The following is a 13,273-nucleotide window of genomic DNA, read 5'->3' on the forward strand; positions in this document are numbered from 1 at the left end:
GTGGAGAACAGTATGCGGGGGTTCCGGTTGGTGTTATTAATGAGAGATGAGAAGTAAGCAGATTTGGCAGCAAGAAGAGCATCACGATAGGAGGAGATGTGTTGTTTGAAGGTTTCGGCATGGACGGTGAGGCGGGTTCTTTTGTAGAGGCGTTCGAGTTGACGGCCAGTTTGTTTCATGGAGCGGAGTTCCGGGGTGTACCAAGGGGCTGAGTTAGTGAATGGAACAGAGGACGTTTTCCAGGGGGCTAGGGAATCAAGGGAGTCAGAAAGGATGTTGTTGAGCATGGTGGCAAGGTCATCAGGGGAGGAAGAAGTGGGGTCGGAGGGAAGGGCAGAGGATAAGAGCTGGCAGAGCGTGATTGGGTTTACAGTCTTGATGTTGCGGTAGGAGATGGTGCGTTTTGTGGAATTATGAGGCGAGGGTAGAGGGGCGGAGAAGAGGATGCAGCGATGATCTGACAGTGGAAAGGTGAGAGGACGGGGGTTGGATGTGAGTGGAAAGGAGGAGCATACTATATCCAGGGTGTGGCCTTTGGTGTGGGTGGGGAAGTTGATGTGCTCGGTGAGATGAAAGCAGTCCAGAAGGGAGATGAAGTCAGACGTCAGTGGAGCAGTTGGCTGGTCGATGTGGATGTTGAAGTCACCGATGAGTAGGAGGCGATAGGAGACTGAGGATACGATGGTGAGGAGTTCAGAGAGTTCAGAAAGAAAAGACGGATGTGACTTTGGGGGGCAGTAGATAAGAACAGCAGTAGTAGAGTTGGGGAGGGAAAAAGCGAGATATTCAAAGGATGAAATAGATGGGAGGTTGAGGTCCAATTCAGTGATGGGTAGGGACTGCTTATGGAGGACAGCAATACCACCTCCTCGCCCAGAGAGGCGGGTTTTGGCGATGTAGCTGTAGTTGGACGGAGTGGCTTGGTTGAGAGTAAAAAGGTCCAGGGCTGTTGCCATGTTTTACAGAGAAGGATCAGATCCAAGTTATTGTCCAATAGTAGTTCGAAAATAACTAGTGATTTGTTGGAGAGGGAGCGACAGTTCAGCAGCGCGAGGGAGATGGATGAAGGAGCGGGGGTGGGGGAGCGGAGATTGTTGAGGTGTACGGGAGGTGGGGGTGACGGGGGGGCGAGAGGTAGTCCAGAAAGAGGGGGATGGGTGAGCCATCAGGGAAATGTCGGTTAAAAGATAGTCCGGAGCTACGGTGGATGTAGCGGCGACGGTGGAGGATCCCAGCCTTGCTGGCAGCTGAGGCAGCAGCAGCAGGGAGACGTTGATTATTGTTGAGATGATGAAGATCAGCAGCAGTGTAGACAAATGGACGAGAAGTTGGTGGAATAGAAGCCCGGAGTAGCAGAAGTGATAATTCATGGAGGAGATGAGATGTGACAGCAGCTGGGAATAATCCAGATAAAATGGTAGAAGTGGCTAATAGCTGGTTAGCTAGAAGTTGGTAGGCAGTGAAATGCATGGAAGCAGCAGTGGATCGAGTCGTGGAGTGGGTGGTGGTGTTGGTCAATCCCGACTGTACCCGTGCAAACGGCGCGCCCCAGTGTGTCATGGCGGCACACCGCCGAGCCACGACCGGCGAGCTCGCGGCGAGCGGGTGCTCCCCCCGAGGACGCCGGCCAAGTGGCCAGAAAGTTGTGTTGAAGCCGTTTGCCGAGCCAAGAGCGAGCTCAGAGCCGGGAGGTAGGAGGGTCCGGTGGTGGGTTGGCTAGCTGGCTAGCGTAGCTCGTAGTCAGATGGAGCGGGAACAGAGAGGTGTGAGCAGAGCTCCAGAGATACGCGGTGGGCAGGTGAAAAGGCGAGAAAAAAAACAAAAAAAAAACGGGGACACTTAAAACGGGAAACACAAAACAGACAGGGGACAAACAAATAGCGAATACGGTTTGGGGTAGAAGCGGCAGTCAACAATCCAGACGCCAGCGTTGCTCTAACTCGGAAGACAAAAATCTATGCACAATTACTGCTGGTGTAAGTTCAACAACATCCAATGAAACAGCTGCAAGATGTAAACAGTAAACATTAATAATAGTAAAAATATTATTAATACTACTACTACTAATAAATTATATTTGTAATGCACTTTACATTCGGAGGAATCTCAAAGTGCTACATGGCAAGTAAAAACAAGAAAGCAAAGACAAGTATAAAACAACTGGACGACAACCAGGATGCGAAAAACAGAACTATTAATACTATTAATACTAATAGGAATCATAATTATAATGATGGGGGGGCGAATTTAGAGAATGAGATTTCAACCAGTGATATGCAGGATTGAAACACTTCTTTTGCGGCGACTAGTGGTCCACGGTACACGGCAAAATGTCTAACCGTTCGATTTCGCTACGCATAGGACAATAAGTCCTTATGAACTGCGGGATTTTGGTACTTCATTTTACAGAGATACACTCACACTCTTGTGCTATTGTAACTGTAGGTGGGTCCGTGCAACCATGGTTGCCAGGTCAGTGTATCATTGGTTACTTCGGGCTTCTGGTTTAAAAACAAAATGCTTGTAGATGTTGGCAGTCAAAGTTAAGGTTTTCATTTCCTTGTTCCAAACGTGCAGCAGCTATTTTGGACTTTTTCTTCTCAGGAACTCAAGAGAGCAGGAGCTTGCTCTTTTGTCTCTCACTTATTTTAATGTACACACCTGGCAACACAGAGTACCTCTCACATTTTCAGAATCGGGAGTAACAAAGTTAACACATCGAGAAGTCATTTCTGTTGTTGTTGTTTCTGAGCCCAACGACAGTCATGGTTTCATGAAATAAAATGCAAAACAATCGAAATCGGAGTGGAATTGGACAAACTAACATCCATCCAGTCCCTCCATTATCCGTACTGTTTGTCCCCGCGGGGGTCTTGGGCGTGCTGGAGCCTATCTCAGCAGCCATTGGGCAGCAAGCAGAAGACACCCTGAAGTGGTTGCCAGTCAATACCAGGGCAAACACGACAAACAACTTCAACATATCACAAGGATTAGCCTCTCTGTGGCTGATTTAAGATCAAGAAATGAGGAGCTTCGCTCCGACTCAAGTGTCATGTTACTTCTGTTTTCTTTCACCAGTCACCAACATGTCCCTCGAGCTAGCTTCGTAGCCGGGGATTGGCCACCACCCAGCCCTCTACGCACACGACCCCTTTGGCCCCTCCCACAGGTGGGAATGGGGATCCACGTTGCCTTTTCAGGCTGTGCCCGGCCGGGCCCCATGGGTGAAGGCCCAGTGGTAGTGGTCACAGATCATGGTGGCATCATGGATGATGTTTCTGGCTTGAGAGACACAGCGGTTCAATACAATCGTCTTAATTTGGGGGAAGAGAAGTCGCAATGACCTTCTCAGCCGTCCTCATCCTCCTTCTCGTACACTTCCAGTCAGCGGCGCGACAACCTCCACCCCACTTATAGCAGTCCATGATGTGCACCCCCAGGAACTTGCTGGTGCTGTTGACCTCTACAGACTTGTTGTTTATGAGGCTATAATAAGTGGCTGAGTTGGTTTAACTTGCATCTGGCGAGTTATTTGGGTTTGTCAACATTCAGGATCAGGTTGTTCTATCCACACCACACCACCAACTGCTCCAGCTCTTCTTTGTAGGATGCATCAGCATCATCCATGACGAAGCCCATCACTGTTGTCATTCACAAATTTCATGAGTTTTGTGGCAGCTCTAGGTTTGCCAGTCATGAGTCATCAAAGTGAATGGCTGGTGTCTGAGACCACATCCCTGAGGAGATGAGCGTGATGAGGAGGAGGAGTTACCTCCAACTTTTTCTGACTTGGGTCTGTCAATGAGTCCAGCAACAAGCTGCACAAGGGGGTGCTAAAACCTAGTGGTTCGAGTTTTCCATCAGCCAATAAGTAATGATTGTGTTGATTGCTGAACTAAAGTACAGAAACAGCATTTGCACATGAGGTTTTCTGATTCAGATGGGCGGGGCTCGGGTAAAGTGCAGAAGAGATGGAGTCCTCAGAACAGCGGTTGGGCCGGAAAGCAAACTGTGAAGGGTCGAGTGTGGATGGAGCACAGAGGTTATGCGATGTTTCACCAGTCTCTCGAAGCACTTCATGACAATGGGTGTGAGGAGCCGGAAGTAATTTAGGATGTAGGCAGTCTTGAAGCAGGCTGGGACTTTAGGCTTAGTTTAGTGAGATGTTAAAAATGTCCAATTGAAAACAAGCAAACTGGTCAATACACTCTTTGAGCACCCGATCCGGAATATTGTCTGGACCAAGGGCTTGAGTGGTGTTGATTTCCTTCAGCGACCTCGTCACATCAGCAATGCTAAGACAGAGTGCCTTGTCATCCTGACATAGAGCAACTTTCACAGCAGGAGTGTTGTTTAGTGCCTCGAACATCCTTAAAAAGTTGTTCAGATCGTTTAGAAAGTTGCCATCACTGCTGCACGCTTGAGGTGGTAATTGTCCAAACGCCTGCCACATGTTCATGTTACTGTTTTGAAGTACAGTAATCCCTCGCTACTTTGCGGTTCACCTATCGCGGCCTCGGTGCATTACAGATTTTTATGAGAACAAATATTGCAGATATACTCAGTGTATCGCGGCTTTTTGCGGCGTCACTTGGAGCGCGGGGCTTTGTCTGCCCATATGACTTTACAGCACAATATTGGCCGGTAGGAGACCAATGCGAGCATGTTGATCTGTATCCTTGCCGATGATTGCAGCTCTAAGCAGGCTTTATCGCAATCTCTTGCTACGTATTCACTCCACTTCGTTTGTGTGAGCAGAATCAGCATCATCTCTGATTCGGGCTTTGTTTTGTTGTCACAAACGAGGCAGGACAACCAAATGCAACACGGGCTCTTTATTAGGGGAAAGTTTAAAGAAAACAAAGAGGGCTGGAATGCCGGTAGATCAGGACTACGAGGCAAGCTGACGAGCCGGTCAGTGAGCTTGCGTCGTGCGTCATCAAAGCAGAAGAGCATAGCAAGCTTTTTAAAGCTATTCGAAAAGTATTTAAAGATACAATACAGTGTTTAAAAGTATAATAGTGTTTAAAAATATAATTACAAAAGTCTTGTGTGGATTCCCTCGCGCTGGGCTGTGGGGGCGCATCAGCCGTTCAGCACGGCAAGAGCAGAGCAGAGCCATGACACTTTTACACTTTAAAATGACTAGCTGGTCAACGAGCTCGCGTCATGCGGGCATCTCGTTACATAGCAGGTCAGTCAAATGAGAATCAGGTGGCGGGCGTGCGTGTCAAAGCAGACAAAATGGTGAGAACTGACGGTTAGCAGTTCCATATTGGTGCCTCAGTGGTCTAGCACGGAGGACGCGTGAGCCGTACAGCAGGGCAAAAGGGGAGATGTGACACAGCCGCGCATGAAGGAAAAATGCACTGCTGTGCAGAAACAGTAGGCACAACGGCAATGAGTGCTGATAGTGTGGGGCGCGCACTGAGATCAAGCGGCGGGCGCGCGACTGGCTCCCGCGCACCTAGGAAAAAAAGCACTGCCGTCCAGGATTTGGGCCAGTGGCCAGCAATGAGCACTAATAGGGCGGGGCGTGCCTCTGAGCAATGTGCGGATGCCCTCGCGCTGGGCTGCGGGGGCGCATCAGCCGGTCAGCACGGCAAGAGCGGAGCAGAGCCGTGACACGTTTACACTTTAAAATGTTTAAATGTTTAAAAATACAATAAATGTTTAAAAATAAAATTATAAATGTCTTGTGCGAATGCCCTCACGGGCTGCTGGGGCGCGTCAGCCGGTCAGCACGGCAAGAGCAGAGCAGAGCTGTGACACCTTTACACTTTGAAATGTTTAAAAAAAAAAAAGTGTTTGAAATACAATAACCTATTTAAAAGTACAATAGTATGTAAAACTGAAATTATAAAAGTCTTCTGCGGATGCCCTCACGCTGGGCACGCAAAAGGAGAGAGGAGCCTGACACGTTTACTCTTCAAAAAAGGTTAATAAAGTCAAAGTCTGCTTTATTGTCAATTTCTTCACGTCAAGACACACAGAGATCGAAATTACGTTCCCACTATCCCACGGTGACAAGACATAGTACACAATATACATACAAGTAAATAACACAAAAACTAAAAACAAGAAGGCACAAACAATGAATAAACAAGAGTGATGCATAAATAATAAATAAACAAATAACATAATAAACTAGAATGTGCAATTTCTGGAGAAATTGCGTGTGAAGGCGAAATGTATGAATAACTTCTTCGGGGAATGCTGCGGAATGACGTTGAAACGTGTTGAATTACTTGAGAAATGTAGAAATTTTGGAGAATTTGGTTGAATTTCAAATTTGGAATTTTTGGTAAGTGGGAAGTTGTGGAATAGGTAGGCAAAAGGTTGAAAGTTGGAATGGGTTGAATCGGTTGAAAAATGTAGAAATGAGAAGGGAAAAAGGAATTGGGTGTGAATTTCAAAATAAAAGATGTGAAGTTTTTGGGAAGTTGTGGAATAGGTAGAAAAATGATGAACAGTTGAAAGTTGGAATGGGTTGAATCGGTTGAAAAATGTAGAAATGAGAAGGGAAAAAGGAATTGGGTGTGAATTTCAAAATAAAAGATGTGAAGTTTTTGGTAAGTGGGAAGTTGTGGAATAGGTAGAAAAATGATGAACAGTTGAAAGTTGGAATGGGTTGAATCGGTAGAAAAATGTAGAAATGAGATGGGGAAAAGGAATTGGGTGTGAATTTCAAATAAAAGATGTGAAGTTTTGGGAAGTTGTGGAATAGGTAGAAAAATGATGAACAGTTGAAAGTTGGAATGGGTTGAATCGGTTGAAAAATGTAGAAATGAGAAGGGAAAAAGGAATTGGGTGTGAATTTCAAAATAAAAGATGTGAAGTTTTTGGGAAGTTGTGGAATAGGTAGAAAAATGATGAACAGTTGAAAGTTGGAATGGGTTGAATCGGTTGAAAAATGTAGAAATGAGAAGGGAAAAAGGAAATATTGGAGAATTGGGTGTGAATTTCAAAATAAAAGATGTGAAGTTTTTGGTAAGTTGTGGAATAGGTAGAAAATGATGAACAGTTGAAAGTTGGAATGGGTTGAATCGGTTGAAAAATGTAGAAATGAGAAAGGAAAAAGGAATTGGGTGTGAATTTCAAAATAAAAGATGTGAAGTTTTTGGTAAGTTGTGGAATAGGTAGAAAAATGATGAACAGTTGAAAGTTGGAATGGGTTGAATCGGTTGAAAAATGTAGAAATGAGAAGGGAAAAAGGAATTGGGTGTGAATTTCAAAATAAAAGATGTGAAGTTTTTGGTAAGTGGGAAGTTGTGGAATAGGTAGGCAAAAGATGAACAGTTGAAAGTTGGAATGGGTTGAATCGATTGAAAAATGTAGAAATTAGAGGTGAAAAACGAAATTTTGTGAATTTTTGTCGAAATTTTTAACGTGAAAACGTGAAATTTTTGAATTTGGGAATTTTGGGAATGTCGAGAATCTTTCCGAATGTGATTAGAATGTGCTGAATGATGTGAATTTCCAATTGGAATGACGTAAATGTGAAATGTCGAATGTGCCATTAAGAATGAATGGGGAAAAAGTTGTCGGAATTTTGCGAATTTTGCGAAAACGGAAAGTTTTCGGAACGAGAAAAATGGAAGCACCCATCTCGTGAATATTTGGAATACGTCAAAAGTGGAATGGAGTGAATCGGATGAATTTTGTGGAAGAAGAAGCGGGACAAAAAAGTGGCGGGAATAAAATATAATAATAAAGTGAATGGAGTAGAATAACATCGCCTTCACACAATAAGAGGAGCAAAAATGGAGCAAGTGTGCATACAGCAGACAGTCAGAACATAGCGCAAAAGCACAGGACGCTACGCAGAAGGGGGGAGAGAGTTCAGGATCCTAACAGCCTGGAGTATGAAGCTGTTGGTGAGTCTGGTGGTGCGGGAGCGCAGGCTCCTGTACCTCTTCCCAGAGGGCAGAAGATCAAACAAAGAGTGAGCGGGGTGACTCACATCACTCACAATCGTGGTCGCCTTGCGGGTGAGATGGGAGGTGTAAATGTCCTTCAAGGAGGGGAGTGAAGCACCAATAATCTTACCAGCCGTGTTCACTATGCGCTGCAGGGCCCTCATGTTGTAGTCAGTGCAGCTACCACCCCAAACAGCGATACAACTGGAGAGGACGCTCTCAATGATGCCACGGTAGAATGTAGTCATGATGGCCGGAGGAGCACTTGCTCGCCTGAGTTTCCCCAGGAAGTACAGGTGGCGCTGAGCTTTCTTCGCCAGTGATGCGGTGTTGGTGGACCAGGAGAGGTCCTCACTGATGTGCACCCCCAGGAATCTGGTGCTGCTCACTCTCTCCACCACAACACCGTCGATGGTCAGTGGCAGGTGTTGGGTGTGACACTTCCGGAAGTCAACAACAATCTCCTTGGTCTTGTTGACGTTCAGCAGGAGGTTGTTGTCCCTGCACCATGTGGCCAGAAGGTCGACCTCCGACCTGTATTGAGTCTCGTCGCCCCCGGTGATGAGACCCACCAGAGTCGTGTCGTCGGCATATTTCAGCACGCGGTTGCTACTGTAAGTTGCAGTGCAGTCATGCGTCAGCAGGGTGAAGAGCAGCGGACTGAGCACGCAGCCTTGGGGGGCCCCCGTGCTCACATTCAAGATTCAAGAGTTTTTTATTCGCCATGTTTGAGCGTGCCAAACAAGGAATTTGACTTCGGTAAATCACAGCCTCTGTTCAACATTTAGGTGACTAACAACATCCCCTGATCTTAAACTCCCAAGAGGGCAAGGAAGAACTCAAAACTCCAGCTAGGGGAACTGAGAAACCTTGAGAAGAGACCACAGGGAAGGTCCCTTATCCAGGATGACCAGGCTGCAATGGATGCAGAGAGGAAACAAAGTACAAACAGTGTAGACAAATTCAAAAAAGGTGTGGAGAGCAGGATGTTATTACACGGTAATGACTCTGAGACTCTAAGAGTGGTGTGAGTTCATCAGAGCAACAGCCTGGGGGAAGAAGCTGTCTCTGTGTCTGCTGGTTTTGGCGTACCGAGCTCTATAACGCCGTCCGGAGGGGAGTAGTTCAAACAGACTGCAACCTGGGTGAGAAGGGTCTGTAGAGATGTTCCTTGCACGTTTCCTGGTCCTGGAGAGGTACAAGTCTTGGATAGATGGGAGGTTGATTCCAATTATCTTTTCTGCAGTCCTGATTGTCCGTTGCAGTCCTGATTGTCTTGTTTGGAGGCCGATCCAAACCAGACAGTGATGGCGGTGCAGAGGACAGACTGGATGATGGCAGTGTAGAAGGTCTTCAGCAGCTCCCGCGGCCGGTTGAACTTCCTGAGCTCTCTCAGGAAGTACAGCCTCTGCTGGGCCTTCTTCCGGACAGAGTCTATGTGGCCGGTCCATTTCAGGTCCCGAGAGATTGTGGTTCCCAGGAACTTGAAGGTGTCTGTGGAGAGAATAGTATTACTGCGGATAGTGAGGGGTAAAGGTGGTGAAGGGTCTCGCCTGAAGTCCACTGTCATCTCCACGGTCTTGAGCGGGTTCAGCTCCAGGTGGTTTTGGCTGCACCAGTGGACCAGCCGCTCCACCTCCTGTCTGTACGCAGTCTCATCACCGTCCTGGATCAGTCCGATGAGAGTGGTGTCGTCAGAATACTTCAGGAGCTTCACAGGAGAGTCACCTGAGGAGAAATCGTTGGTGTAGAGAGAGAAGAGCAGTGGGGAGAGAACGCACCCCTGAGGGGCTCCAGTATTGGTGGTCCGGGTGTCAGATGTGATGCCCCCCAGCCTCACACGCTGTCTCCTGTTGGTCAGGAAGCTGGTGAGCCACTGACAGGTGGAGGCAGGCACCGCAAGCTGGATGAGCTTCTGTTGGAGGATGTCAGGAGCGATGGTGTTGAACGCCGAGCTGAAGTCCACGAACAGGATCCTGGCGTACGTTCCTGGGGAGTCCAGGTGGTGCAGGATGTAGTGCAGTCCCATGTTGACCGCATCATCCACCGACCTGTTTGCCCGGTAGGGAAACTGGAGGGGGTCAAGCAGGGGGCCCGTGACATCCTTCAGGTGGTTCAGTACTAACCTCTCGAAAGATTTCATGACCACAGATGTCAGTGCGACAGGTCTATAGTCATTCAAACCTGTGATGGTGGGCTTCTTGGCCACTGGAACGATGGTGGAGCTCTTGAAGCACGAGGGCACCTCACACAGCTCCAGAGAACGGTTGAAGATCCGTGCAAAGGTGGGCGCCAGCTGCTCAGCGCAGACTTTCAAGCAGGAACGTGACACGCCGTCTGGGCCCGGTGCCTTCCTGGTCTTTTGTCTCCGGAACATCTGGCGCACTTCCTCCTCACGGATCTGGAGTGCGGGCGCGGCCTCTGCAAGAGAGAGAGTGGGTGACAACGTTGATAGAGGTGTGGACAGAGCAGTTGTGGGGAGCGTGATGCCTGCGGAGATTTTGTCGCCAACACGTACCACCTGAGGCCTCTGACAGAGGAAGTCCAGTAGCCAGTTGCAGAGGTAGGTACTGAGGCCCAGCTTGTCGAGTTTGCAGATGAGTCGTTGTGGTACAATGGTGTTGAATGCAGAACTGAAGTCCACAAACATCAATCTCACATAGGAGTCCCTTCTCTCCAGGTGGGTGAGGGCTGTGTGGATATTGTAACAATATATTTACTCTTATTTATTTTCTAATTTATTTAAATAAATAATAATGTTTCATAAATTCATAAAGGTCTTGTGCAGATATTGTAACAATATATTTATTCTTATTCATTTTCTTTATTATTTATTTAAATAATTTTAATGAAAATCCGTTTGACATGAATGTTTACAAAAGTGTTTAAAAATGCAAAAAAGCATTTAAAAGTACAATACAGTATTTAAAAATACAATAAAGGTTCATAAGTCTTTCATGGATACTGTAACAAAATATTTTCTCTACATCGCGGATTTTCACCTATCGAGGGTGGTCTTGGAACCAATTATCCGCGATAAACAAAGTTGTTGATTTTAGCAGTGATTGCGTCCCAAGGACAGAACGGTCTGACTGTCCGTCCGGAGGGATGGCAATTCTGTGGCCGGAGGACGGAGAACTTTTTTTTTTTTTTTTTAAAGATGGAAGCAAGGACAGAAGTGGGTTTTTGTCTGTCCCTGTAATCATCCCAACCGGGTCAACAGCCGATTGATAGAAACTTGCCCAGCCTGTCTTGCACAATGCTTGTCTTGTGCATGTTCATGGTATTAGTATGTAGAGCAGTGGTTCTTAACCTTTTTCCTTGTTCGCACCCCATTCAATTCACCAACCAGTTCTCGCACCCCTAACCCTAACCCGAAATAATAATTATAATAATAATTGGTTTACTTTACAGCTATAAGGCTTAATTAGCATGATCCCTAATGCCAATTAACACAATGACTTCTTGATTTCCAGAATTTTTCACTTTTTTCGGTTACCCGACCATTATCCCCGAAAAATTGTAAATTTCCCCCAGGGTATCCTCGCACCCCCTAGGAAGCATTCTCGCACCCCGGGGGTGCGAGAATCCCCGGTTAAGAACCACTGAGGGAACGACTTTCCTTTCCTTCAAGCTGACAAGCTAAATGCCACGGGAATAAAACAGGGTCTTCTTGCCCAAAAAAAATTCTCTTTCCATAAGTCTGCTTTTCTGATGCGTCTCTTGAGCGTTACCTCTGATTTGTATCTCCATTCTCCAATGAATTATTGTCCTAAAAGTTTTTAACTGTCTTGTGGTGTTTAATTATTATTTTGTAAACTTATTGGACTGCATCTGCTTAGTGCATACGTATGATGGGGAGTCTACCACCCAAGGTGTCCTGTGTCTGTGTGTGTTATGTGCGTGTGTGTGTATATATACGCACGCCTGCCGAGAGAGACAGAGAGAGACAGAGACAGAAAAGACTGTCCGAATTGCCCGCCTCATGATGGGGGTTTTGAAATATTATGGAAAATGTTGATTTTAGCAGTGTTAAGCTTTATTATTGTTTATTATGAGACCTGGGCGGCTCGGTGTAGCACTGGTTAGCAGGTCCGCCTCACTATTAGGAGGGTGCCGGGCACTACGATTCCACCTACGGCCACCCTGTGTGGAGTTTGCATGTTCTCCCCGTGCCCGCGTGGGTTTTCTCCGGTTTCCTCCCACATCCCAAAAACATGCTTGGTAGGCCGATTGAGCACTGCAAATTGCCCCTAGGTGTGAGTGCGAGTGCGGATGGTTGTTCATCTATGTGTGCCCTGCGATTGGCTGCAACCGGTCCAGGGTGTCCCCCGCCTACTGCCCGATGACTGCTGGGATAGGCTCCAGCACGCCCGCGACCCCCATGGGGACAAGCAGTATAGTGGATGGATGGATGGATGGATGGATGGATGGATGGATGGATGGATGGATGGATGGATGGATGGATTATGAAACCTCTGTTGGAATGACTTTATTTTTCCTTGGACTGACATGGACAGACTGGGTAAAAAGCCCTTTTCAAGGATGAGGACAGACGGGAACGAGGGATAATTACGTAATGAATAAGGATGACGAGACGAGGACGGAAGGGGCTGAATTTGTTAAAGTCCCCATTTCTGCATTTTAGTTTTAGTAGAACATTTATATTATTTAACTGTCTGTGTCATGTTCTTATCACAGGCTCTACAACAGAAAAATGTGGAATGCGCTAGAGTTTATGCTGAGAATGCCATCCGCAAAAAAAATGAAGGTCTGAACTGGCTGCGCATGGCATCTCGAGTCGACGCTGTGGCCTCTAAAGTCCAGACTGCTGTCACAATGAAATCAGTAAGTTAAAGAAAGTACATTGGTAATTTGGAATATATGTACAATGCTGCATACATTACCATATTCTACACTTAGCCAAATGATAAGCTAAAAATAAATTATAGCTGTTAGCACTGCGGAAACGTCTTGCATTCTTCAGAGCTTAACAGATGTGCCATTTGATATTTTTAACTTCAATGACAGAAATGAATAAAGAGCGTTCATTTTCAATATAAATGCATACCGTTTTTTTCCATGTATAATGCGCCCCCATGTATAATACGCACCCTAAAAAATGGCATGTCGATGCTGGAAAAAAGCCTGTACCCATGTATAATACGCACCCAAATTTTGACTTTTTTCTTTTTTTTTTTTTTTTTTTTTTTTTAAGCTCCCAATGATCATCACACACGCATCTGGGTGTGGTGAAATTTGTCCTCTGCATTTGACCCATCCCCGTGTGATTTTGATGCATCCCTTGGGGGAGAGGGGAGCAGTGAGCAGCAGCGGCGCCGCGCTCGGGAATC

General features: G+C 46.5%; 1 protein-coding gene across 2 annotated transcripts in view; it reads left to right on the plus strand.

Annotated features, from left to right (window-relative positions):
- The window catches only part of chmp1a (charged multivesicular body protein 1A), a 59,224-nt gene that overhangs the window by 17,392 nt on the left and 28,559 nt on the right, over positions 1-13,273 (plus strand). For both annotated transcript variants that reach the window (XM_037253766.1, XM_037253765.1), the window contains one exon: positions 12,621-12,767. In XM_037253766.1, the coding sequence (XP_037109661.1) occupies positions 12,621-12,767 (147 nt within the window). The remainder of the gene's footprint in view (positions 1-12,620; positions 12,768-13,273) is intronic.

Source organism: Syngnathus acus, chromosome 6 (genome assembly GCF_901709675.1).
Source record: "Syngnathus acus chromosome 6, fSynAcu1.2, whole genome shotgun sequence".
NCBI lineage: Eukaryota > Metazoa > Chordata > Actinopteri > Syngnathiformes > Syngnathidae > Syngnathus > Syngnathus acus.